Genomic DNA, 25,524 nt, shown 5'->3' with positions numbered 1-25,524 from the left:
AGCGGGATGGGGCTGGGGAAGGCCACGAGGGCTGTGAGGGACGCGAGGGTTAAACCTCGCCTCTGCCGTCACGTTTCCCTTCCCTGAACAGACTGAGAGCAGAGCCAGGCAGAGAGGCAGCGCCCTCCCCACCAAAATTAACTCTCCATCTGTTTCTCCCCGGCTGAGGCTGATGGCTTGTGACAGGGCCTCCTGAATGCAAAGATGTTTCGCCCGGAAAAATCTATTACGAGTTGCTCTAAGAAAGGCAGAAACCCCCTCCTTCTGTCTCTCCCTACTGGTCTCTCAAGGTGCCCACCCCAGGCGAGAGGGGCCTGGCGCGCAGCCGGCCGCCTCCGCTCAGCCGGAACGCCGCGGCCGCCGCCTGCCTCGCCCCGGGGCCCCGGCAGCCGGGAGGCGGCGAGGGGCAGCCCGGGGAGGCCGCCCCCGAGCCCGGCGCTGGGCAGGCACCGGGCGGGCACCGGGCACGGGCCTGGCACCGCGGGGAGGCGGCTCCGGGCCGGGGCCCTGAGGGGGGCCGGGGGTCGGGGGCAGGACCCGGCGGCCTTCGGGCAGCGGCTCGGTGGGCTCCGAGGAGCCGGGCGGAGGCGGCAGGGCCGGGGCACGGGGCCCGCTCCTCGGCCCCAGGCCGCAGCGGAGCCTCCGCGGGCAGCGGCTGCCCCCTCCCGGCCGCTGCCTGCCCCGGCTTCGCTCACCCCGACCCCGCGGAGGCCGCGGTTCCCCCGGCACCAACCCCGAAAGCGGCTTCGAGGCTCGCTCGGCCCCCAAAATCTCACCCCCGGGGGGCGGCCGGCACCGCCCCGGCGGCCCCAGAGAACCAGGCAGCTTCAGTAAAAAACAAAACTTTATTTGGTCCGTCAGAACCTGAGTTTGAAAACCACCCATGGATAATTCATATCATACAGGGAGTACTGATCTGATTTACAATTGATAAAATATCCTATGTTTCTTAAGAGCTGGACAGTATTTACAGGGTTAAAAATATTCACAGCTCACAAAGACAGAGAGAAAAAGTGAAGGACAAATCATCCCGAGGAGGAAGGAGCGGGGAAGAGAGAAAACAGAGCAATGAACAAAAATAACCACAGCCAGAGCTTGGCTCAGCATTCCCCAGCCCCTGCCCCAGCACCTCAGGGCTGGGAGGGGACAGACGGACAGGCCAGACAGACCCACGCAGCCCCTGCTGTCACAGGCTGCCCCCCAGCACGGAGCCCCCCAGCATCTCCCCCCTGCCCCCAGTGGGGCCCGGGGTGGGGGGGGCAGCACTGGTGGACCCCAGCAGACGAGCACACAGACACACACCCATGCCAAGCCCGACGAACACGAGGTCAGCCTCGCCACGAAGCCCCTGCAGGGATGCAGCAGGACCCAAGGTTCTTACAAACCTTCGCCTTGTGCCGCCTGCCACCCCTCCGAAGGATGGGGCCCACTGCTGCCTCCCCCCCAAAATCACTCCCCGTCTCCCTGGGGCAGGGCCACGTGGCAGAGCCACCCCCTGGGTGCTGCTCTCCGGACCCCGGCTCTGTCCCTGCTGCCCCGTGGCACCGCTGCTGCCCCTCGCCCCGCACCTCCGCAGGGCAGGGGATGGTGGGGGGAGATCCCCCAGGGCAGCGCGGGGGGCCGAGCCCCGCTGGGGCCGCATGGCTTCTCTCCAGGCGCTGCTTCCAGCGGCCGCCTTTGCATAGTAACACTGCGATGAGATGGGGGGGGGACGGAGCATCGCCCCCAGCCCTGCTCGCGACCCCGGAGCAGGGGTGGGGAAGCGCATGTCTTCATTTCGTCCCGAGGTGTGGTGAAAACCGACAGCAACAGCTTTCTGCGACAACCCAGTGCCCTTCCCAGCCCCGGCACGGGGTGGGGGTCACCACCCCCGGCCCAGCTGCGGTGCCTCGGTGCCCACTCAGTCCTGGCAGCAGACAACAGGGGGGACGAGACAGTGGGAAGGGCCCAGGGACAGACGGAGGGTCACACAGACGGACAGACATTAGAGGTATATTCTTTTTTGTTGTTGTTGTTTTTTTTGCAGCGCCAGGGCCCCGGCACCGCAGGAGGGGGCAGAGTCCTGAGCGTGGTGCCTGGGAAGGGCATTGACAGCAACCTCCAGCCCCTCCTCTCCTGCAGCCCCCCACTGCCATGCTGGGTGCCCAGGGCTGGCCGAGGGCACCGGCCCCAGCGGGGTATGGGGCAGGTGGGATCCTGAGATGGCCCCGTGCCCCCAGCTGCTCCTCGTAAAGTGCCGTGGGGGGCGGCCGGCAGAGCTGGTCCTGGCCCTGAGAGGGCAAAGTGCTCGGTGTGATGCTCAGGCTCTGCCCCGCGGCTCAGCGCCGACAGCTCGGGGGCAGCCCCAGGCCAGAGGCTGGGTGAAAATCACAGGGGAGAGGAGCAGGGGGGGGGCAGCGTTTCGTCATAGGGGCCGGGGCCCATGGAGCCCGGCGACCTCGGGTGTGAGCAGCGGGTTGTGGGTGCCTTTCGTCGACATCCAGTCGTTGAGGAAGGCCTGGGTGGCTTTGCGGTGCGCCAGGCGGTGGGTGATGGAGAAGCCGGCGTTACCCTCCAGCTGGGAGAGGATCACCAGCACCTGCCTACAGAGAGAGTCGGGCTCAGCGTTTGGCCACGCACTGCAAACCCTCTGCCCCCATCTCCCACCCCCTCCCTGGGCCCTGCCTTGCCCCAGGCCCTCCACCAGCACCCCTCGGTGCCATCACGCACCTGCCCCATGCTGACCCTCTCCTCCCACCCTTGCCTACCCCGGACCTGTGCAGGGGAGGGACGCTGTCCTGCGTTTTGAGGCTGCCACGTGTAGAGACGACGTTGAAGCTGTCGGTGCAGTCGCATTGGACGTGCAGATAGGATTTGGGGTGCCGGTTCTCCACCACCACGATGAGCCCTGCCCAGCCATGCGTCAAGTAGTAGCACGTCATCCCCTCGCGGCCCTGGGGCAAACGGCACGGTCAGGAGTACGAATCCTCCGGGCAGCCCTGTCTCTAAATCTTAACCCCTGGGCCAGCATCTTCCCCCTCCAGCTGAGCCCTGCCCACTGAGGACGTGGCAGAGGCAGGGTCCAGGCTCCCTCTGGCACCATTGTCCCCTTCCCTGCCGCAGGCACGGGCAGGTCAGCCCCTGCCCTATGCCACTGCACCCACCTCGTGGCGCTCGCCCTTGTTCTCGGTCAGCAGGATGATGGCATCTGCCAGCGTGGTGGGCTGCGCCTCCATCTGCTCCACCATCACCTGGCGCGAGCTGTAGATGGCCAGGATATAGCTGGAGTAATCGGTGGCCGGCCGGCTGCTGGTGGGACTGGACGCTGCGGAGAGGACAACGCGCAGAGGAGATCAGTGAGACCATCCCCAAGCACCCAGCCCTCAGGAGCGGGGTCTTACTGGGTTGCTGCGCACGTGGGCAACCTCCACCCCCAGCAGGATCTTCCCATGGTGAAGGTCGAGGGCTTTATCACCTCTGCCTCCCCCAGCGCCTCCCCCAGCATCCCGACGGGAAGGGTACCCAGCTCCTTACCCTGGGCGGCGGCGGGGCCGGCCAGCACAGTGCTCCAGTGGTTGAAGGCACAGCACACGACGGCGTACTCGCCCGGCTCCAGCATGACGTCGCAGTTGACGAACTTCTTGACGGCCCGTTTGCTGTGAGCCATCAGCCGGCCCAGGCTCAGCTTGTTGCCACTGGTGAAGGTGGCCCGGAAAACCATGATGCACAGATCCAGCAAGTGGCTGTCCACCGTGTCCGACCGTCTGCGCCACAAGGGGGAGAAAGGTACACATCAGCTGGGTGCTGCCCCACAGAGCGTGGGGGGCCACGGACAGAATGGCAGACCCAGAGTCCTCCCCCTGCCCTGGCGGCTGCCCCAAGAACTGCTCCTGGGTTTGGGTTTTGGCTGAAACGTAAGCCACGAGGATCAGAGAAATGCCAGTGGAGGCTCATCGCCGAGTTCTGCAACCCTAAGGGATGGCATGGGGTGAAGAGGTGCGATGGGGACAACCTCGGGCATTTCTCCCAGGGCTGGGTCGTTGCCTGCAGCCCTCGTGTTGCCTTGCTCACCTGCTGCCCTCCTGGAAGAGGGCAAACTCCAGGGCGGCACGCTCCAACACCGTCAGCGATGTCACCGTCACCGGCCCGTTGGCCTTGTTGGGGAACATGCCCTGCACACGCACCTCGTGCCAGTCTGAATGGAGCTTGCAGATATCCACGGAGTCAAAATACCTGCGGGGAAGCTGGGCTCAGCACCAGCGGGGTCCTCTGCCTCGTGCCCCAGCAGGCTGCAGCTCACGCAGCCAGGAGCCACGGGCACCGGAATGTCACCCGCCTCGCCCTGGGGATGCCTGGCCCTGCCTGCCCCGTCTTGTCCCCACGTCCCATTTGCCTTCTCATCCCTCCTGCGAAGGGACTGGGAGGGGAGTTACAGCTCCAGGGACCCACTGATGCCCACCACCCTGTGCTTTTGGGGCTTTGCATCCCCTGAGCAAAGGGGTCCCCATGACCCTAAACGAAGCAGCCCGTGAGGCAGTTTCACCCCACAGCCCCCCCGGTCATGCTGTCTGCTCCCACCCCACAGCCTCCACCTCCCGGGTGTTACTGTACTTAATGAAATCGCTGTACTCCATCCAGAAGACCCCCTCGCTGTTGTCATGGGGCATCAGGTCATGACGGAGGGGAGCAGGCCAGTGGGGCCACTCGTCGGACCAGCTGCCGTTCCAGGAGAAGCGGCCCCAGGGGTTTCGGAGCCGCAGTAGTCTGGGGGACGGGGAACAACAGCGTCAGAGGCCCAGGAGTAAGGAGGCTTTCTTCTCAGGCTGCTGGCAGGACATCTGCTGCACTGCCAGCCTCCACCCTGCGCTCACCTGAAGCCTTGGACGTCCCGCAGGTCCAGGATGGAGTAGGCATGCCGTGGACGGAGACCCATGCTCTCGTAGGCCACGTCGTCCACTTTCATGTTGCCCCCGCCGCAGGACGCGCCCATGAGGAACCTGCACAGGGGACAGCAAAACGCTCGGCGTCCTGCAAGGCACAGGGGGAGCTCGTCCCCACCGCTCGAGGCAAGGGACAGGCTCCCCGCAGCGGGCTCCTGTGTATTCCCTCTGCAACCACACCGCAAACCCCTCCGGAGCAGCGCCCCGACCCTGCTGGCCGTAGCTCAGCCTGGGCAGCAGCGAACTTCCTCCATCCCCTTGGGTTTCTGCTGAGCCCAGGCTCCACGGAGAGCTTCTCTGAGCAGCGGGGCACTTGGCCGGCTCCCGAATAACACCAGACAGACAGTGCAGGGCTGCCCTCACCATGCTGAATCCCCCATCCCTTCCCACCTGCAGGGCTGGGAGCCCCGTCCGTGCACAGCGGATCTTTGCCCAAACCTTACCCATTTTGTGCCAGGCCCTGGGGTCCTGCCAAGGGTGTTGCTGCTGGCTGGCAGGGCTCAGGCACGTGGAGAGGCAAACGATACAGCTGCCGTGCTGCACACGGTGGGCCCGTTCCGCAGCGGTGAGGACAGGCCATTTGGGATGGGAGGTTTGTACCGGCCAGGCTCAGGGGGACACCACGTGCCGGGATGCATCGGCCTCCCCCGTGGCACAGTCCCAGCTGTAACCCCACGCTGCACACTGACAGGAGCAACCCTGCCTTCAGCCGTCCCCCAAAAAACCACAGTGACTTCCACGGTGCAGAGCCCAGGAACCTAACCGCCTTCCCGCTCTTCCTGCTGGGGCGATGAGCAGGAGGATTTTGCTTTTGCTTTGTCTCCAATAGCCCGAACAAATGCCCAGGTACGGCCAGCAAAGATGCCAGGTATGGGTGGGAGACGTGCAGGGTCCAGGACTTCACAATCCACAAGACTCGAAGCAAAGCAAGCGGGCTCGATGCCAGCCACTTCCAAACTTCTGTGAGATAGCAGTAAGCGAGCACAGGGAAGTTCACCAGGGGTTTAATTACGCATCAAAATTAAACAAAGGAGACCCCACTTCACAGAGCTCGGAGGGGGGCTCTGTCAATGCTTCACACAAACGCCAGGTGCGATGGACCCCCCCCAAGTTAACGCACCAGCCCCTTTCCTCCGAGCCTCTGCAGATGAGCGCAGCCCCCCTCGCCCCCCTCTCCGAGCATCCCTGCTCCTGCCACGGCGCCCTCCTGCCTCGTCTTACCCAGCCTCCTTAGAACTCAGCATTTTGGCCCAGATGAGGTCAGTGTCAATGGGCTCCTCGCGGGGGTTAGTGGAGCTGACCTGCAGCATCAGGCTCTCGCAGGGGGCACCTGTTAGTGTAGCCAGGCCTTCGATAGCACGCCCCGCCTGGAGGGCAAAGTACGAACCGTGAAGCTTGGCCAGCGCCTTCTCAATGAGGGCGACCCACAGCTGCTTCCTCTGGGCCTGGGGAAAGAGATGGGAACACGTCAGGAACCACCCTGGGCAGGAGATGGAAAGGCAAGGGGAGCACGCCGGCAAAGCCCTGCTCGCCCACCCCTCCGGCCCCCGGGAGATGGAGGGACAGGAGCGGCAAGGCCAAGCCACCAGGAGCTTGTTCCCTCAAGGCTGCGGGCGACCCCCTGCACTGCCCGTTCAGCATCTGGTCCAAGTGGTTTAATTCTCACTTGGGGAAACGTCCTGGAGCTGATGTGTAAAGGAAGTGCCTGGATGCCGACACAGCCGCACCTTAGGGCACCCAGGCTGGCAGAGGCAGATTTCTACCTGGTACTACCAGGTCCTTTCCTTCCCATCGATCTGGATTTTAAAAAGTTCAGCGATGGGTGTCGAGCACATGTGGAACAGCCAGCTCTCACGCGCACATCGCTGCGCATAAAAACCACCACACCTTTGGCGGAAGAGGCTGCCTAGAGCACACGCGGCTGTGGGACCCATCCCATTTCGCGCATGGAGCTAGGAGGCTGCTTCAAGGTCGAGCTCCAAAAACTCCTAGGCAGAGATGAAAACTCCCCCAGTTCCATCCCAGGGACAGCGGCAAGACGTGTTTTTGCAGGGGAAAACTCTCCCTGCGGTCCCTTTGCTCCAGTGCCAGGCTATTGATCTTGGCATTGCCGAACTGAGGACGGACGAAGTGCAGGAGCTGCATTTCTGCACCCAGAGGTCTGCGGAGCCTCCACCGGCCCCATGGCGTGGGCTCAGCTCAGCACGCAGCCTTCCCAGCTCTGTCCGAGCCACCACTGCGGGTCCTCAGCGTGCTGCAGGGCGCACTCACCAGCGATGCTTCACCGCTTGTCCTGGGAGGTGACACCTCCTGAGGACGAGGGAGCGAAGAGGGGATGTGGAAGCTGCAAACGTACGAGCGTGGAAGGTAAGGGGACATTTGGTGGCCCCCAGGTCTCCAACAAATCCAGCTCAGCTGCCGATGGAAATGATCCCTGTGCTCGGAGGGCAGCAGGGGAAAAGCAGCGGTGCGTGCGTGACCGCGTGCGACTCACAGGTGGCAGCCAAGAGTTGGGAGAGGAAAGGAAGGCAGCGAAGCAGCTTTCTGATGGATAAAGAAAGCTTGGAAGTGCTTTTCTCGCGTTTGTTTTTGAATCCCCCACTCAACAAAAATTCACGTTGCTTACTTCTGCCCGAGATGCAGTCACTGAGCTCTGACAAGAGCCTGATTTCCCTTCATTTTTATAACTCCGTTTTTCCTCTTTTAGCCCCACGTTCAGCTCTCATACCCAAACGCTCCACAGAAAAATCTCATGATGATTCCGATGCATCTGGAAACAAAGGCGAGGCAAGCCCAGCCCATGTGAAAACCTTCAAGTTCCAAAAAAAAAAACACCTGCAGCTTGAAATTGGTAAGAGAGGGAAGGTGGACGGGAAAGAAAAAAAAAAAAAGACACGAAAGGCAAATTCTACACTGAAAATAAAGAACTGCCTCTGACTGCATCTTGTCCACCACGAGGCAAACTGCAGACACAGACTCTGTTCCCTTCCCCTCTCCAGAGCCCCTCTAGCAGCGTACCTGCCGTGCCGTACCCGTGTCTGCACAGCAGGAAGCTCCTGCGTGGACAGAGCCAGGGGTAAGCGGGGCTCAGGACCGAGCCGAGGCTCTGCTGCGCCACGCCACTGCCCCAAGGCTCGGCCACTTGCACACTGCAGGGAGGCGCGCTCAGACCAGGGGCTCTGCGAGCTGCACCAGCATCAAGGTTCCCCAAGTACTCCTTGCCAGGCCCCGTCTCCCCAAAGTCCTGTCCTCCCTGTCTTCTGCCTCAGCAGCTCGGCTCGGGGTCGCGTGTGTTTTAAAACAGGATCTGGATTTGCAGAACAAAGTCAAACCCCACCGTCCCTGGCCCCCGTCTCTCCTCCTGACGGCAGCCCTTCGGTTTGTTTGGCAGATTTGTGCAGTCTGAGTTTCAATAAAGACGTTCTCAGTCTCCTTCATGGAAATGATCCCAGCAAGCGCCCCTGGGCCTGGCAGGCAGGGCAGAATGCGCAGTGACGTCCCGGAGTGGCTCAGGGAGCTTCTTTAATCCTAGCAGATGCCACCCGAGTGTGCTCAGAGCCACCGGGCACTGGCTCGAAACAGGCTGCTTTGTTGTGTGTCCCCTCCCTCCCCGCAGCCCCTCCCCGGCACGGCCGAGCTGCCAGGCCTTCCTGCAGAGGAGAGAAACAGCTCTCGCTCAGCCCCTCTCAGTGCAAAGCCACAGAGGTAAAATAGCTCCCTTTTGTGTGCAGAATAAAGATGTCTTCCCCTGCCAGTGAGCTGGCCTGCAATGCAGAGAGAAGCGATGGAAAAAAAAAAAAAAAACAAGCAAAATAAACTTCTCCACTGCAGCCTGGAAAACGCCAAAAGGGGCCTGAAATAGGTTTATGGGATGGCCTCGCAGAGCTCGGCTGGCCTCAGCGTGCAGCAAAACGCACCCGTCGGCCCTTCTCGATGCAGCCCACAACAGCAGGCGCCCCACGTGAACCGCAGCTGCGTCTCTTCCCACCCCACTGCCTTTTCCTGGGCTAGCTGGGGACGAGCCCCCCTTCCCCTGGAGCTCTGCCCACCCCCTCCCGACCCCCCTGTGTCCCCCCGGGGCTGCTGACCTGCGAGAAGAGGAGGTAGCCGCACTCGTCGCAGGGCAGCATGTCGTCCACCAGCACCGTGGTCCACGTGCCGTCCTTGCACAGCCGCACCTGGTAGGCGCCCTCGGGGCACAGCGTCCGCGTGATCATCACCCTCTCCACCAGCTCCGGCCGCTCGGCCAGCACGGCCAGGGCGCTCAGGAACCTGCCCGGGGGACGCGGATGGGCTCAGCGGGGTGTGGGTGGGCAGCAATGCCCCTGCCCGGCCACCCAGCGCAGGGGGAAGGGGCCAGGCAGAGGGTGGGCACGTGCCCGGGGTGTAGGAATGGGGTTGGGTAAGGCTGGGGGGGCACGATCCGGGTCTGGATGACGGGGGAGAGGGGCAGGAGCGTGGCACCCCAGCTCTCGCCTCCTTACCAGCAGTTTCCCAGCAGTCCCTGGAGGATATCAGAGGACCTGGGCGTCCGGAACACCGACCACTTCAACAATCGGTCTTTGAAGATGCTACAGTTGATTTCGTGGGGTCGCAGCCACTGCTTCACCCGCTGCTGCACGCTGTCACCTTCCGGGAATCCCACAGACTTGGGCCCAGGGTGGAAACTGTCATCTACAAAATTGACTTTGTTCTGCGAGAGCAAAAGGCAAGGGATGGCATCAGTGTGCAGCTGTGTGGCACACAGCTCCCCGGAGCCTCCGGGAACGGGACCGGCTTGGAAAGCCACCAGTCGGTACAGCCCCTCGGGGCTCCCGACTGCATCTCCGATCTGCCTCTTTGTGTTCTCCAGGAACCTCCCTGGGCAGGGAACATCTCACACTTCACGCTGGTGCTAAAGCTTGGACCGTGGGGGACCTCGGCCGCCTCTACAAGTGGCAAAGCACACGAGCAGCAAGCCTCTGAGGAAGCATCCGGCAACCAAACGCTCCTCGGTCCGAGCCCGTGCTACGGGACGAGACCCCCGGGGCGGCCCCAGGCTCTGCTGGCACAGCCCCGGCACAGCCCAGTGCTGTGGCACAGCTCTGCACCATGCCAGCAGCGCCTTTCACAACCAGATCCAGCCCAAATCCAACCCGGCAGTTGCGGAGTCCTCGCTCCCAAGTCCGATTCCACCCGCTACCGAGCACTGAATAAAGTCGGGTGGACTAAACAGCAAATAACCCCACAAATATCCCCAGATATTAGCCACGGACATAGGACGGGAGCACAGAACTTCCCCAGGGGGAGAAGGATGGCTTTTTCAGGCAGTTTAACACAGGGTGAAGTAAGACCTGGGACTTCTTTGTTACTGTTAATTACATGAAATTAACTTCTTTCAGCAAAAGCCCTCTCTGATTTAAATGAGCTTTTGTGCGCACCACGCCAGCATTCGCTCTCCCTCTTCTGCTGCAATCCCAACTCACTGATGCGAACATTTTCTACACAGTGCCTCAATTAGTGCTTCCAGCTCCTCTTCTGCAGAAGAGTGTTTTTCAGCTAATAATTGCCACCATTCAAATCCGAACGCAGGCCAAAGAGGACGCGTCCCGAGGCTTTGCTGCCTCTCTCCAGGGGAGCGCCTGCCCCACGCTCGCCCATGGGTGCAGCGGGCACTGGGGCTGTCAGAGTGCACGCTTCCCAGTGCCACCCTGCCCCGCCTCTGCGCCAGAGCTGGGAGCGCCGGCTGGACAGGGCACTCAGCAGACACTTTGCCAAGCACCTGCACAGTCCCCGGGGTGGCAGCGAGCCTGCTCGCACACGGTGCCAGACAAGGAGCCCTGCTTGTTTCTCCTGCAAGGGGATAAATCCGCGAACAGGACGGCTCTGCAGGCAGAAGTGTCAGAAGGCACGGACAGCAAGAGCCCTGGGTTGTGTTTCTGGCTCTGCAGAACACGCCGTACCTGCTGCCACGCGCTCTTATGCAGAAAGGGGAAGGACGTTGCATCGGACGAGAGAAAAATCACGAGACGGGGATGAGCAAGAAGGGGGACAGCACAGACAGGATGCAGCAGCCCGGCGCCAAGGGGAAGAGGTCAGCCCTGCCCTCTTCCCAGAAGGACGAGAAAGGATAAAGCTAAAACTGGGGGCCAGGCACTGAGAAGCACTGGGAAAGGCGCAGAGGAGGCAGCGATCCCTGCAGGGAGCACTGCTGCAAGTCGAGCTGCTTCCCGCGGTGCACAGAGACAAAAGGCGGATTTGGCCAGCCTGACGCTCTCCTCCAGGGGAAGGCTGAGCAGCGCTGCTCCCATGAAACACAGCGGCCAGAAGCAAGCTTTGAGGCTGCCCGACATGCCGGCCTGAACAGGAGCAAGTGGTTGGGCAGAAACTCCCCGGCTGCTGCGGGAGGTCGCGGGCATGCAGGAAGAGGAGCAAGACGGAGCCAGGCGGCGGCACCGTCCCACCGCCGCTGCCAGCTCTTCCCTCACACCTGCAGAGCCTTTGACTTACCGTAAACGGCGTCAGAAAATAGCAGTGATTTAGGTTTAGCGGGAGCTTCGGGAGACAGCCCGCTGATCTCAGAGCCGGACGCTGCCAGGTGAGCGAGCTGGGCGGGCTCCGCCAAGGCTCTGACGGAGAGCTGGGCGGGATGGGGCAAGGAAGACTCCTTCCCCTTTTGGCAGTGGCAAGCTGCTAATTCAGCCTGGCCATCTCTCCTAACTCATCCTTCAGGCCCGATTCCACTGGATAGAACGGATGCTCCCTGCCTACAAAAGAGGCTGTCCACTTGCTTAAACGAGAGGGCTAAGCAGAATCAGGGTCTCTCCGATATAAAGACACCCAGGTCTGTTAGACATAGACATTTAGCAATCAGAACAAAAAAAAAAAAAACAGTCCCAAACCAGAACCACTCAGCAGCTCCCTTCCCAAGTCAAACACCCCCACGGGCACCGGTCTGCGCAGCACAGACCCGGCCGTGGGAGCGCTCCTCGGCCCGAGCAGGAAGAGCCTCGGCGCTGCGTCAGAGTGGGACTGCAGCTCCCTTCCCATCTGGTCCAGAAGAGCTGGAGGCTTGCCCCAGAAGGAGGGCAGAGAAAGAGCGGCATTCGCAGGAGTATCGTGTGCCTCTCAGGGCAAAAATGGGGCCATCAGAGCGCTGCCGGCGACTGAAGCCCAGCAGACTGAGCCGGATACTTCACGGTGGGAGGGAGGGGCGCTAGCCCACGCTCCTGAGACCCCCACCTGAAGCCAGGATACAGCCAAACCTCAGCTGTCCTTCCCCAGACGGGGGTGAGCCGTTTGCAGGTGCAGCTGTGCATTCACAAACACCAAAACCAGCAGGCTGAGCGGCCCCAAGACGGATAAACAAAGGCAGGACTTTGTAAGCCCTGAAAATCCCAGGCACAGATGCAGTGGCAGCAGCGTCCTTTGCCTGCACACGCAGTGCTCTGCGCCTCCACCCGCAGCGCCCTCCGATTTCCTGCACCCACCGCATCGCAGGTGCTGCCCACGACCACTGGTGCCAGCAGCACACCCGCACACCCTCCTTCCCAGCCCTCCTCACCCTTGGACAGGGAGGAACCGGGCTGATCACCCCGTAACGTTCCCTTCTCTCTCTGATTTAAAACATTGCTGGGAGCCAGTTAACGCTCAGACTTCCTCACCCTCGGGCAGGCAGTGAACCAGATGGGTCGCCTTGGAAGGCCCCTTCACCCTACAGATCGCCTCCCGTGGATTTCAAACGCCCCATTTCAGGGTTAACAGCCAGCATCCAGCCGCTGCAGGCGAGCACCTCCTCTGCAACCCTCAGGCCCGAAGACACAACGGCGGCCTGCCCGCGCAGAGCGCCGTCCCGGGGCGGCGTGACAGGGCCCTTCTCCGAGCGAGATCGGCGGCAAGCCTAGCTCAGCTCGCACTCACCTCCCTGCAGAAGGTCACGATGTTCTCCCACAGGGCTTTGGCCTCTCCTTCGTCCGTCTGCCTCCTCTTCTCCACGTGCATGCTCTCCCTCCTCTTGAGGGCCTTGAGGCCCTTGCGCTGGGCCACGTACTGCTGCGGGGTGTGGCAGGCCGCGCAGTGCTTGGCCTTCAGCTCGTTGAGCAGGGTGCAGGCGGGACAAGCCCACTGGCCCGGCCTGTCCTGGGCTCCGGGCAGCGGGGACGGGAAGAGGCGGGCGACCTTGCGGGCGGAGGGGGCCTTGCTGCCGCAGGAGGAGCAGCCGCCCTTGTCGCAAGCCCCGCACTCGGGGCAGCGGGGGGGACGGCTCGCCCTGCGCGCCGTGCTCCTGGAAGCCGTGCAGCTTGGAGGAGCCGCAGGCTTTGCACTTCTGGGCCACGGTGGGGTTCTTGAGGGTGCACTTGGAACAGGACCAGGTGGTGAAGTCGGGGCTGGAGGGGCTGCAGGGGGTGAACCTCACCAAGTCCCCCACCAAGTTGATGGTGTCGCTGCCTTTCTGCGTGCTGCAGGCCTCGCATTTGCTGGTGCCGGAGGAGTTGAGCAGGGAGCAGGTGCTGCACTTCCAGTGGGACGGGCTGACCTCCATCTCCTCCTCCAGCACGCTCAGCCGCTTGTTGGACAGCAGCTCCTGGAAGCGGGCAGCCGGGGCGGCCCGGGCCTGACCCTGCGGGGAGCCCTTCTGCCCCGCCGCGCTCTGAGCCCCGGGCTGCGGCGCTTCGGGCCCCGGCATCTGCAGCTGCGGGGGCACCTCCCGGCGGCTTCGGGGCACGGGGTTGTTCTGGAGCCCTGGGGAGAAGGGACTGAAGGCCGGCATCTTCTGGGCCTCTTGTTCCATAGCCACCGGGCCCTGGGCGGCCACGGCGTCGCCATCAGAGACCTCTGCAGGGACCAAAGGCTGCGGGGTGGAGGGGGCCATGTGAAAGCCCGCAGGGGTGATGACTTCAGGGACGACCAGCGCCTCTGGTGGGATCTTGGGCAGGGAGAGCTTGCGTGGCCCACCACAGGCCGAGCAGGAGCTGGCCACCGGCGTGTTGTGCAGCGTGCAGCGCTGGCAAGCCCAGCCGCTCTCCAGCTCTGCTTCATCAGGACTCTTCCCCTCCGAATCCTCGCTGCTGCTTTCCACCTTGGCGGCCTCCTCCCGGGACGCGCCCTTGGGCTCCACAAGCACGGTGGGCTTGGGCAAGATGCCATTGATGACAGGCAAGGGGGAGCCGCTGGGCCCCGGCTCCGGTGTGAAGCCGCACACCTCGCAGGTTTCTTTGCCCAGAAAGTTCCTGAAGGTGCAGCGGGCACAGGCCCATTTCTGCTCCTCCACGCTCAGCCGCAGGATGTGGTTGAGGTCTGGCTTCTGGCGAGGGGCTTCGCATATGGAGCACTGCCGCTGGCCCACGGGGTTCAGGAAGGTGCAGCGGGTGCAGGACCACTCGCGCACAGCAGCCATGGAGCCGGGAGAGTGGGAGTTGCTGGAAGAGAGCAGAGACAGCATGAGGACAGGGCCACCAGGTACGCAGGGACAGCAGGTTTTTCCCAGGCTGCCACAGGCAGGATTTTGCTTCCAGGAAGGGAACAAAAAGCAACGCACTCATTGCTCTCCAGGCACTCGTTTCTCTGGCAGTGACAATGCATTTCCACAAGTGCACGGCAACGCGCCAGCTTCCACCCCGAACGCTTTGGAAAGGGCACAGAAATCAGCCCCGCAGCCCCGCTGAGCCCTCTCTCGTCCGTGGGGATGAACCCTGGTGAGCGAGCCCAACACCGCTGCACCCAGCCGCTACCCGCAACTGTTTTGTCCCCCTTCGGCTTGTTTGTAACGCCCTCGCCGAGGCAGCACCTGTGTGAGACAGGCAACCTCCGGCCACTGCCGGGAGAAAAGGTGGCCCACGGGCAGAGGCAGTGCCGGGCTCAGGGAGCTGTGGGAGCGCGGCTGCAGGACGTGGGGTGGACAGGGCACCCGGCTGACACGGGCGTGCAGAGCTGGGAACCACCCGTGCCTCCGTTCGGCAATATCCAACCTGCTTTGCCTTCTTTCTGCTCCCAGTGTCAATTCTCTCCCTCCTTCAGTGCCACTCCAGCCCACCTCCGTTGCACTTTCTGCTCTTGCCTCTGTCCTCTCCTTTCGGCTCCCCACCGCAGACACCCCACTCATCTCTGCTGGGGGGAACAAAACCCTCCACTGCTGACACAGGGACAGCTCAGCAGCTCCTGCCTCCCCCCAGACCCCAGCAGAAGCAGGACATTTCTGCTCAGCAGGCTCGGAGGGGCGCTGCCTCCCGGCTCCAGCCCCACTTCTCTGGGAAGCGGAGCGGCCGCGGAGCCCAGCTGTCGGCACCAACCCTCGATTCCAACCCCCAGACCTAACGTGGGAAGATGTCCAACACACGCCAGAGCCACCTCGTTGTAGGGCACAAAGCGGTACTGATGTTTTTAGGCAGGTTCAATTTTCAGAAAGCGAACGGCAGCGGTGGCACCAGCTCCTGAGGGGGACCTCTGGGCGCAGGGAGAGCAGCTCCCCCTCAGGTGCCTTCAGGAAGGCGATGCCCCGCTCGCATGCAGGCTACGGAGTGGCTGAAGGAACCTCAGCCCTGCTGTTTGTCCTCTGCTCTGGGTAATTTCCTGCAGCTTCCAGTGAAGGTGGGGCTGAAACAGAGTTTCCTGCTTCCTCCTCCTTCGCACGAGGACCGGACAGCTCTCCCCCACGTAAATGCACAGCACGAGAGCCAAGCCTAAAGCCCCGGACAAGCAGGGAGCTGCGCCTCGCCCTGCTCCCTTCCCAGGCCCCCAGGCCCTGCCCTATGTGCCAGAGACCCCCCGGCAAGGCCGATCCTGCAGGAGGAGCCTCCGAGCCCTCAGCTCCTCCCGGGAACAGCAACCTCAGGCTGTCCCAGAGCAAGGAACCGGCGGCTTAAACCACGGGGGCTCACCACTGGGTCCCTTCCTAGCATCCCTTCGAAGATCAGGTTCAACCCGACACAAACGGGAACAAAGAAGGGAAAGAAACCGTTCTGTGCTGCAGAGGACAGGTACAGAAAGCTACGAGATGCCCACGCAGTCCACGGAGGGAACCTGGTCCTGGCTGGCCTCCAGCATCCCGGGCAGCAGCACCTGCACAGCCGGCTCCCCGAGGCAGCCGAGCTGACTGCATTGCAGCAGCGGGGCCTTGCAGGGACAGTGGCTGCAGCAGGAGCCACCCTGGGGGAAGGAAGGTCCCCTGCGTGGCTGGGGACATGGGACACCCCCCAGGAGTACCCCAGCAGCAGTCCGAGCACATCCCCAAACCAGGCTCTGCCGCCTCCAGAAGACCGTCCCTCCCTCACGAGGAGATCAGATGCAGCCTTCAAATCCCTCCTTAAATCGAATGTTTCTCTAAATAAAGCCTGAACCCAAGAAATCCATTTTATTTCAAGAGAGAGCTTGAAAATTCACACACCGTGCCTTCACAGTTTGAACTTTACAAGGTATTTATTTACTGGAGTTCTTTCAAGAATCTTTCCCAGCTAAAAGAAATACAAACATTGATTTTTCTGCCTGAAGTCCTGCAGCCGTGAGCCCCTACGCAGCCCTCTCCCTGTGGCAGCACCGTGCCCAGAAACGTCTGAAAGGAAAATCAGCCTTCAAGCAGGGAAAGGGAAGGAGCTGTGTGCCCAGCTCCAGCAGGGGCGGGGAAACAAACGGGGCCACGAAGGGCCCCGTGATCCTGTCACGTCCATTCATCTCACCGGCTGAGCCTCATCAAACCACAGACATCAGCAAAAGGCAAGCAAAGGCTGTCAGCAACCCGCACCACCCGCGGCCGTCCCACACTGCACGCTGTGCTGGGGTAGCACCGGCCCCCAAAGCAACCCCTAGGAGCACATCTGCGCCGCTTACCGCAGCTTGGCACCCTCCGGCCACCGCTCCTCCTGCCGCACGAACCGCGCTGGCGAAGGCTTCTGGCCACGCAGCCACAGGACCGTGAAAAATCACCGCGCCCCTTCCCGTATCAGCAGAGAGAAGGAGAAGCCCAGGATGGCCGAGGCAAGATGGGTCCCACCGGCGGGCACAGCGGGCCAGGCGGCATCGCCGGGTGTGCCTGACGTGCACCCGGCAGGGAGCTGCGGGCTCGGGAAGGCTGCACAGCTTCACTTGGCCGGGCAGGAGATCCAGGCAGCAGAAGGGAGGTGGCAGCAGGACGCTGCAGTGCTCTGCCCTGCTGCTGCGCTGCCTGCGCTCTGCCCCGAGCTCTACCCCCGGCCACGGGGAGCTGCTGCCTCTCCCCGGCCCTGCTGTCCCCGTCCGGGTCCCCTCCGCCCCGCCGTGCCATCTGCCCACTGCCGGGACTTCCAGCCGCTTGGCTTTCTCCACCGGCAGCTCTCAGAAAAACCAAAGCCTCCCAGAAAAGTTTGCCTTTGGACGGTTCGGACAGCTCTTGCTTTCGCTGCTCCCCGTGGGTCTGGAAGTCCCCCGGCAGCGGCAGGGCGGCAAGCTCTGGCAGGGACTTCCCTGCCCGCTTGTCCCCAGGGAGGCTGTCACACCTTGCCGGGGTGTCCCGCAGGTGGGAGACACACTGAAACGGGAGAGGACGTGGGCAGGCACCTCGGGAGATCCCGAGCGAGCCCCCGGTCCCCAGCCTGGACGACTGGCAGCGCACGACCCCAGCCTGCTCCTGTTGGGACCGCACGTGGTGGCAGCAGCCCCTGCCCCACGGCTCCCCTCACCTCTCGCAAAGGGGCTGGCAGGAGGAGAAACCCACCCGCAGCCAGTCCCAGCTCTGCGCTTTTCCCTACAAAGCCCGGCTCGCTCCCCTCCTGGCAGGCAACGAGCCTGCGTGAGAAAACCCAGCCGGCCCCGCCATCTACTCCCCGAGCCCACCTGCTGTACGGTAACACACACGCTCTCCAGCCCCCGAAAACGCAACTGAGACAAACATCGCCTGCCACCTCCCCGAGCGCCCGCGCGGGAGATGGGTTTCTCCCCCCAACAGCCGCTCCACAGCCGCCGGCAGAGCCCCCCGCCCACGGAAGGGCTTTTTCTTGGGGAGGAGGCACTTCGCAGGGGGCACGACGCAAGGGGCACTCAGCCTGCGACGCGGCACAGCCCAGCGGGGTGGCAGCGGGGACCCGCGGGGGGCTCTCCTTGGGTGCGTGCGGCACGGAAAGGGCGACAGCCACCAAACCCCACAGCTCCAGCAGCACAGACGGGGCTGGCCTCGCGTGGCCGCGCCTCGCACTGCTCTGCCCAGCCAAGGCAGCCCTCCGAGGTGCAGGAACTCCTCTAAATAAAACGGGGCAGATCCGTTAGGACGAGACAGCGAAGGGATTAAGGCACCAGCTGGTCACCTTCCAAACCCACCTCAGGACAGCAGCGCCCTCCCCTCAGGGCTCTGCTGAGCTCGCCCCGTTGCTGCAGGGCCCTGGCTCCCACCCAGCCATCAGACAGGCCGCAGGTCTCTACCACCTTCGGGCGTCAGCTGGGACCAAAGGCATTTCTGGAGCCTCACCGGGGCAGGGCAGGACAGGACGGGAAGGAACAGGGCAGGGCACGAGACTGGGAAGCGCTCCGGAGCTGCAGTTTGCCTCCTTCCTGCAGGCAGGGAGCTGGTGCTGGGCCAGCCCCAGGCGCCGGGCACCTGCAGGCCAAGGGGTGCCACCCAGCCCCGGCCAGAAGCGCCTTGGGCTGCCAGAACGGATGGCTCGAGGCGACCTAGGTACTGCAGCGACACGTCCCAGTACTCTGCACAGTCACACGCTGCAACAGAATCAGGCTGTTCCTCTCGATAAAACTCCTCCAGAGAAGCCAAAGCCTTAAAGCTTACTGCTTCAGTTCTCTCCAGCAATAACGAAATAAATAAAAATCGCTTGTTCTAGCCAGCACCGTACAAGCCCTAAGTTCTCAGATACAGAACATATCGTAGCAAAATCCTCTTGCTTGCTAAATACAAGAAAAAGCTCCAGAAGTCTGGGGAGGGGAAAAAAAAAAAAAAATACAAACCAAGCAAACAAAATCCTGCCTCTGGTATCTGCGAGCTGTAAACCGCTGCTCCTCCCGCGCAGCCGTTTGCTGTTTAACGCCTCCTGCCAGCGGCACGGCGTGCTGTGAGCAGGGAGGACAGCCGAGCATCCCCACGTGTGGCCCTGCCACATCCCCGCTGCCGGCCGGAGCAGGAGGCGGCCGTGCCGGTGCAAAAGGGGGTGCAGGAGGTCGGCGCCGCGCGGCCGTGCTCCTGCGGTTGAGCTGTGGAAGGGCAGGCGAGGTGGGATTGCTGGCTCCCGCCCCCACGTCACGAAGCCTGGGCGAGGAGGTGCTGCCGGCGGAGCCGAGTCCCACTCGCAGAGCCAGGCAAGGGCCGGCAGGCTGGGCCCGGGGAGGTTTCAGCAGATGGACTGGCAGAGCAACACAGAACAGCTCAGCAGGGACTTTCCAGCTTTTACTGATTTCTAGAGGAGCATCAGTGGAGAAAAACAGCCTCTGATTCATGCTTCGAAACCTCCGAGGCTACAGAAGTAAGTGCTCGCACCATACAATCAGGGCAGGTTGCTTAAGTATTTCCAAATCCTGTCTCTCCAACTCCTCCAAAGTGAGCCAAGAAAATAAAGCGGGCTTAAATACCAGCAACCGCCACCCAAACACAGAGGTGCAGCCGGAATTACAGCGCCAGAAGGGACCTGTCCCTCCACGCTCACCTCCCGCTTTCCACCATCGCAATTCTTCAGCTGAGCAAGAGGAGAAACCGCAAAGAAAACCTTCCCCGCGCTCACCCCTGCTTTCTTGGAGGCTCACGTCAAAGCGAGGCAGGGAAGCAGTGCACCAAGAAGGCCGCTGCAACATCCCCCGTGTGCCCACAGAGCAGGGGCCCTTGCTGGCATCCCCCCCCCCCCCCCCCGTGAGCAAAAGCAGCAGCCCACTTCAGGAGCAAGCACTAAGTTGGTTTTGGAGGCCAGACTTGTCCCAGGGTAACTCAGGTCCAGAAGGGACTTCTGGAGGTTTCCAGTCCAACCTCCTGGCTCCAAGCTGGGTCTCGTAGAAACCCGTGCCGGGATGGGGGTTTCCACAGTCTGATCTCAAAGACCCCCGAGCACGGAGACCTCTCTGGGAGCGCACAGTGACTGCCTCCTCGTACCGGCCTGACCCTCTGCTGTTCCCTCCTACAGCTGCTGTTTCGTGTGTTCCCACCACTCACTGCTGCGAGGTCAGACGAGGAAAGAAACCAGCCCCAAGGACAGGACCCTCCTCGTGCAGCCTCCATCCCACACCGGGTGGATCCTCCAGGGAAGGCCGGGGCTGGGGCCTCGGTCCGAGCTCCAGCGGCACCGTTCTCCTTGGTCCTGAGGTCTGCTGGAAGGGAACCACGGTGGCTACAGCTGCAGAAATTCATCCTTTTGCTGAAGCAGTTGACGAAGTAAAGACTTCTTGAGCCTTCCATGTTAATCTTCGAGGACTCCGGAGTTTTATTATAGATTTATACCTGCGCTCACTATAGAGTTACTCCAGGACAAACTCAACTAGTTTGCAGGAAGCCAGCTGAGGGACCAGCCCGTCCCACTTGTCACACCCTGCTCCAGGCAGGACTCCCCGTCCTCGGGAGGCCCCTTTCTCCCACCCCGGTGCAGTGCCGGGGCTCCTGACAATTACTGGGACAGGGCAATCACATTGGTGCAGAAACCAGCATCTTCCCCTGGTAACAACTCGCACTGATGCAAGACAGCTGTATTTGTTCTGCATAATAAAGCAGCAGCGGCACAGGCGGATTACTCATCAAAGTAGAAGGGAGAAAAAAAAATATCTCATTTTACAGCAGAAGACCATGCAAGGGTGAGCACCTGAAGGTGAACGGGGCCATCAAAGACCCGTAACAGCACGTAACCCTTCCCAGAAGGCGCCAAGAGGCTTGGACAGACACCACGGGTTTTCCAAGCTGATGATACACTCTAGTTTGTGGGAATTTCTTGGTCCCATGCACCAGATCTCCTGCGGGTTCTTGCAGTTTCTATGTATCCTACACTTTTCCCACGCTGGACACAGCCGGCAAAGCGCTCAGACAGCTCAGATGTGCTTCACTGGCCAGGGAGAGAAGAGGCTACAAGTTTTAATAAGAAGGTTCCCAGGGGAAAACAGAACTCAACGAATGAGAAGCCTGACAAAAAAAAAAAAACAGGCCCCAGCTAAATGGAATTTATTCAGCAGTATATTTTTGTAGCAGCCAACAAAACCACAGAAACTGCTCTCCAACTGCAGCTTCCCCTGCCGTTTACTCTGCAGTCACCTCCCAGAAAAGAGGGTTTGCCTGCCTTTAAAAAGACAGATGTTAAGGGTGAGAGGGGGCAGTTTGCCACAGAACAGGGAAAAAACCATTTCCAAGGCAACGTCTGCAAGTACAACTGCTTGCAAAGGATGCAAGTGGAACAGAGAGGGCGCTCCCCGACCCTTCGCTGGCTGTGCCAGAGGCCCCAGGAAAGCTGCTCAGAGCCGGCTGGGAAATGGGCAGAGGCAGAAGCCCAGCAGGGACAGGAACACCTTGAAAGCACGTGCACCAAAACCTGGCTTGACTGAAGGATGCAAGTTGGGGAGACCTTTATCGCTCGGAGAGTCCTTTCCACGGCTGAAATCCCTGGCTGGGTTTGGCCTGGGAAAAGGAGAAGAGGAGCGGAGTCTTTGAAGGCTTCAGCCCATCTGAATACGTGGGCACTGGAGCTCCTGGCCTGATGCTGTTGCAAGAACGCAAAGCAGCCCAGCTGGAAGGAGCACGCCTCACACTCCCTCTCCCCTAAGGGTGCAGCCACACAGGCAGCATTATCCTGACCTGATGCGCTGGAGACATTTATCATTCTCCATGCGAAATCTTCAAAGCAGAATCCGAATCTGGAAGGCCTGCCTTGTGAGAAAAACAGGACGTGCATCATTAGCCTTCGGTATACCTTAATTGCTTCGGTGTCAGAAGATGCTATCTTTCGGAAGGAAACCAGTTTGGCCAGCAGAGCACCCTGCAGAGACAGGACCATTCGCAGAGGCTCCTTTGTAGACGAAAAGGTTACCCAAATTTCTGCCCGAACAACAAGGAGAATCCCTGGGGATACGAAAGAAAGAGGCAGAAAGAGTGTTTCAAGGAGGCTGGCTAAGTCCAAGCCCTAGCTTTGATCAAACGCTGTGAGCTTTTGCAAGCCCTGGGCTCCCTACCTTCAGAAGAGGGACTGGGTACGTGCCCTCACCACGCCTGCTAATGCTGCCGTCGTTCCTCAACTCAGCTACTTCATTTAGTTTTTCTGTACCTAATTTTCCTATTTTGGGGGTATTTGAGGAGATTAAGAGCAAACAATATTAAGATCCAATTGCATCCAAGTCCTATACCCCGAGGAAGATTTATGTGCCATTAACTCAGCCCAGCATCTCACTATGGCTTAAACAGGTTTGACAACGGCTTAATAGATTGATTTTGCTTGAGGTGGTGCTGAATTAACGACCTCAGTCCATACCTTGCCTTATGTAAGTGCATTTCCTCACTGACTTTGACTAAAATCCACATACAGTGGATATTTGAATCCGCTTAAGGGCAAATACACAGAAGGAGGTACACTGGTTTTACAGTTTTTTGTCCCAGTTTCATGAAATTGGCTTAATTTGGATGTAGAAGGGATCCCTACTGATACCCTGGTAGTGCTAAAACGTTTGGGAGTGCCTCAGTGTGCGTGCAGCCCCACAAAAGCTGCTCTTTCAGAGCAAAAAGGACCCAAATCCTCCAGCAAACGCAACACAAGAATTCAGGAACTTACTTTTTTTATTGTTAAAAAGATAATAATCTTTTCCAAAAGATCAGTAAGGATCAGCAAAGCAATGCACAAGAGCCCTTATGCTGCACCATCCTCAGCGTCCTTACGAATGCTGGAGCCCACAGAGCAGAAAGCTCTGACCTCCAGCAGACCGACAGAGCCAAGTCACGCTGGGTGCTGCGGCTTCAACGTCCTCAACGCACAGAGTAAGGATGTACGTGGGGAACACGAGTTTTGTCCTTTAAAAAAGGCCTGATAAAATTTGCTTCAGCTACCTTTTTTTGTTTGTTTTGCTTTTTTAATTATTATACTCCATCTTTTGTCTGAAGACTCTTCCAGAAAGTTTCCCACTTAAAATAAGTTGCCCAGCAAAAATTACGAGCAACTGAAACGGGGGAAGGTTCAGACTCTTTGAAGTAAATCCCACAAATGAAGACGATGCATCTTACAGATATGCTACTAAATAAACTAATTACCTACTTGTGAGATGGCTTCTATAAAAAGCCTCGACAAAACGTTACGAGAGCCACTGTAACTCAGCTTTTGGCCCTTCAGACCCCCTTTCTGCAGCACAAGCAAGACGCTCGCCGTGCACACGTGCCGGCGGATGCCCCTGAGCCCTGCTTGCTCCCCGATGTTGAGAACAAATTCGGTACAAACGTGCGCTGCCGCTTCCAAATGCTCACTTCAATGGCCCCAGCAGGAGGGAATCTGCAATTACTCACACGTGGAGAAGGCTGAGTGCTTCTGCAGAAAGGAAGGTAAATGAAAGACTTCAAACTCTGAAAAGATCCCCTTAGTTAGGAAGGAACAGTTCAAAGGAAGGGCGGGGGCTCTAAAACCTGATCGAATCATTTGTCGTCTGGCCGTAAATCCTTCTCTGCCTTGAGGCTGCTCAGAAAACGTCCTGAGGGTCTGAGAAGGGTCAGTCCCAGCAGACAGCCTCCCCGGCCGGTAGTGCAGATGAAGGTGAATCGGGGTAAAGGCAGAACCGTTCCAGATCTGGTGGAAGAGCAGCGATGCCCGCTGACCCGGCTACAGCATTCATCCTCAGCTCTCATCCTGGGGACCCCAGGGCTCCTTAACACGGCAGGAGAGGAGATCACTGCAGAGCAGCCGCGGCCCTGGCACCAGCAGCACGGTGAGGACTGACCGAATGGCACCAATTCGGTCACGCACCCAGCAGGGAGCAGCAAGGACACCGGAGCCTCTGGGACGAGCTCTAGCACAACCCTTCCATGGAGCACGGTCCTTTAAACCTCAGCGTGTGCCAGGAAGGGGGTGGGTGATACCAAGAGCGCCTGACAGCCTCCTGCACCCGCAGGAACCCCAGGACAAACGCACCCAGAGCATCCTGCAAGGAGAAGCCCTGTCACACGCTGGGGACAGCCTCTCCTCTTGAAGTCCCGAGGGCTCCCTGCTGATCTGGCCCCAGCTGGTGACCAGTGTAATGCTGAACATCATGCAGGTGCCTGAGAAACTTCGTGGTCCCATCAGGAGCAAAAGCCTGCAAGCCCCCACTGAAGTTTAGTACAAGGTGTAGAGAAATCAGGGGAGGGGAAGAACAACAGGGAGAGGATTTACAACCACCACGCCAGAGCTAGGAGGACACGCTGGGGAGGAACAGCTGCAACGATTACGTTTGTTCCTACTGCTATTACACCAATTCATTTCACATCTAACAAAGGGCACAAAAGTTGGTAACAGCAGCAAACCTGGAGAAGATCCCAGGAAGTGCAACGCGGGTTAACGCCTCGGAGCACCAGCAGTAGTCAATAAATGGCATCCGGGGAAGCTGCAGAACATCCTTTCCACCGGGTTCTTTGTGCCCAATACAAAAAAGTTTGCCAAACAAACCAAAACGACAGGACTCAACAGCTCGGTGCCCTTTGGAGCAGAGGGGTGCAGAGAAAGGCTCGTGTTTCCCTGAGCCCTGGGACTAACGAGTACCCAGCTGCAGCCCGCAGAGGCGCTGGCAGAGGGAGGAAGGAGAGCCCCGAGCCTCCAGGTCCTGACCCGTGGCTGTAACCTGGCCGTCATCCCGGCTCCCTCGCAGAACTGCTGCCGGCCGCTCTTCCTGCAAAGGGGGAAACTCCTCAGGACCCCGAGACCACCGAGCTCAGCGGTGGCAGCATCCCACGTCCCACGCAGCTCCCAGCCGTGCTCAGGGCACTGCAGGCGGGACCTCGAGCATCCTGGCACATCGAAAGGCAGCGAGGCAGCGTGGTCAGTTGCCAGTGGCTGTCAGAGTCCCTTTAGGGTGATTAACGGGCCTTAATGAAAAGCTAAGCCAGCCCTGTGCCTCAGGAAAGCAGCTCCGACTTAATAACCCAGCCAACGAGCTTTGCACTGATCCGCGGGAAGAAAGAAAGATCGCCAAGGGACAGGGGAATAGAGCCGAGCTCTGGCAACTGCCGCCAGCCCTGGAGTTCAGCCCACGGTCAGATCAGGGCACGGTGATCCAGCCACCACAGCCACGCTACAAACGGCACCTGGCAGCGTGGAGAAAGGCGAGGATGGTGGATCTTTCCGAGCCATTTGCCATCAATGCCCCCAGCCAGCAAGCACCGCCCGCTCTCAACGTGCCTGAGCAGCTCGGCTCCTTTGGCAAGAAGAGGCCAGAAGGCAGAGCCCAAAGCTGAACATCCTCTCTGCTACCTCGGGAACAACATCTGCAGCCCCTCAGAAGACGACTGACCCCAGAGGAGGATCTCAGCACGCCGAGCAGCAGCTTAGGGCATTGTCCCAAATGAACAGGGGATCGGAGCTCACGCACACATGCACCCACTCACTCTTCCCCTCAAGTCCTTGGCTCCAGACACAACTTGCAGGGGCACTTACATTCACTGCCAGATGCTGGAAAAACGCGCAGGGAGGCTTGGAGCAGCCTGCTGCACTGGAGCCACGTTCCTCCCCTTCACCGCCACGCT

The 25,524-nt window shown here is 60.5% G+C and overlaps 1 protein-coding gene across 1 annotated transcript in view; it reads right to left on the bottom strand.

Annotated features, from left to right (window-relative positions):
- Positions 1–827: 827 nt before the first annotated feature.
- Positions 828–25,524, bottom strand: part of CAPN15 (calpain 15) — a 48,019-nt gene continuing 23,322 nt past the window's right edge. Inside the window, 12 exon segments of the mRNA XM_040574299.1 lie at positions 828–2,582; positions 2,755–2,933; positions 3,144–3,304; positions 3,514–3,743; positions 4,051–4,212; positions 4,591–4,743; positions 4,851–4,976; positions 6,141–6,364; positions 9,008–9,191; positions 9,404–9,612; positions 12,819–13,157; positions 13,159–14,317. Of these exon segments, the coding sequence (XP_040430233.1) occupies positions 2,405–2,582; positions 2,755–2,933; positions 3,144–3,304; positions 3,514–3,743; positions 4,051–4,212; positions 4,591–4,743; positions 4,851–4,976; positions 6,141–6,364; positions 9,008–9,191; positions 9,404–9,612; positions 12,819–13,157; positions 13,159–14,317 (3,304 nt within the window). The 3' untranslated portion in view covers positions 828–2,404.

The sequence above is a fragment of the Cygnus olor genome, chromosome 15 (assembly GCF_009769625.2).
Source record: "Cygnus olor isolate bCygOlo1 chromosome 15, bCygOlo1.pri.v2, whole genome shotgun sequence".
NCBI lineage: Eukaryota > Metazoa > Chordata > Aves > Anseriformes > Anatidae > Cygnus > Cygnus olor.
The sequence above is the reverse complement of the archived record's forward strand: the minus strand, read 5'-3'. Positions and strand labels throughout refer to the sequence as shown.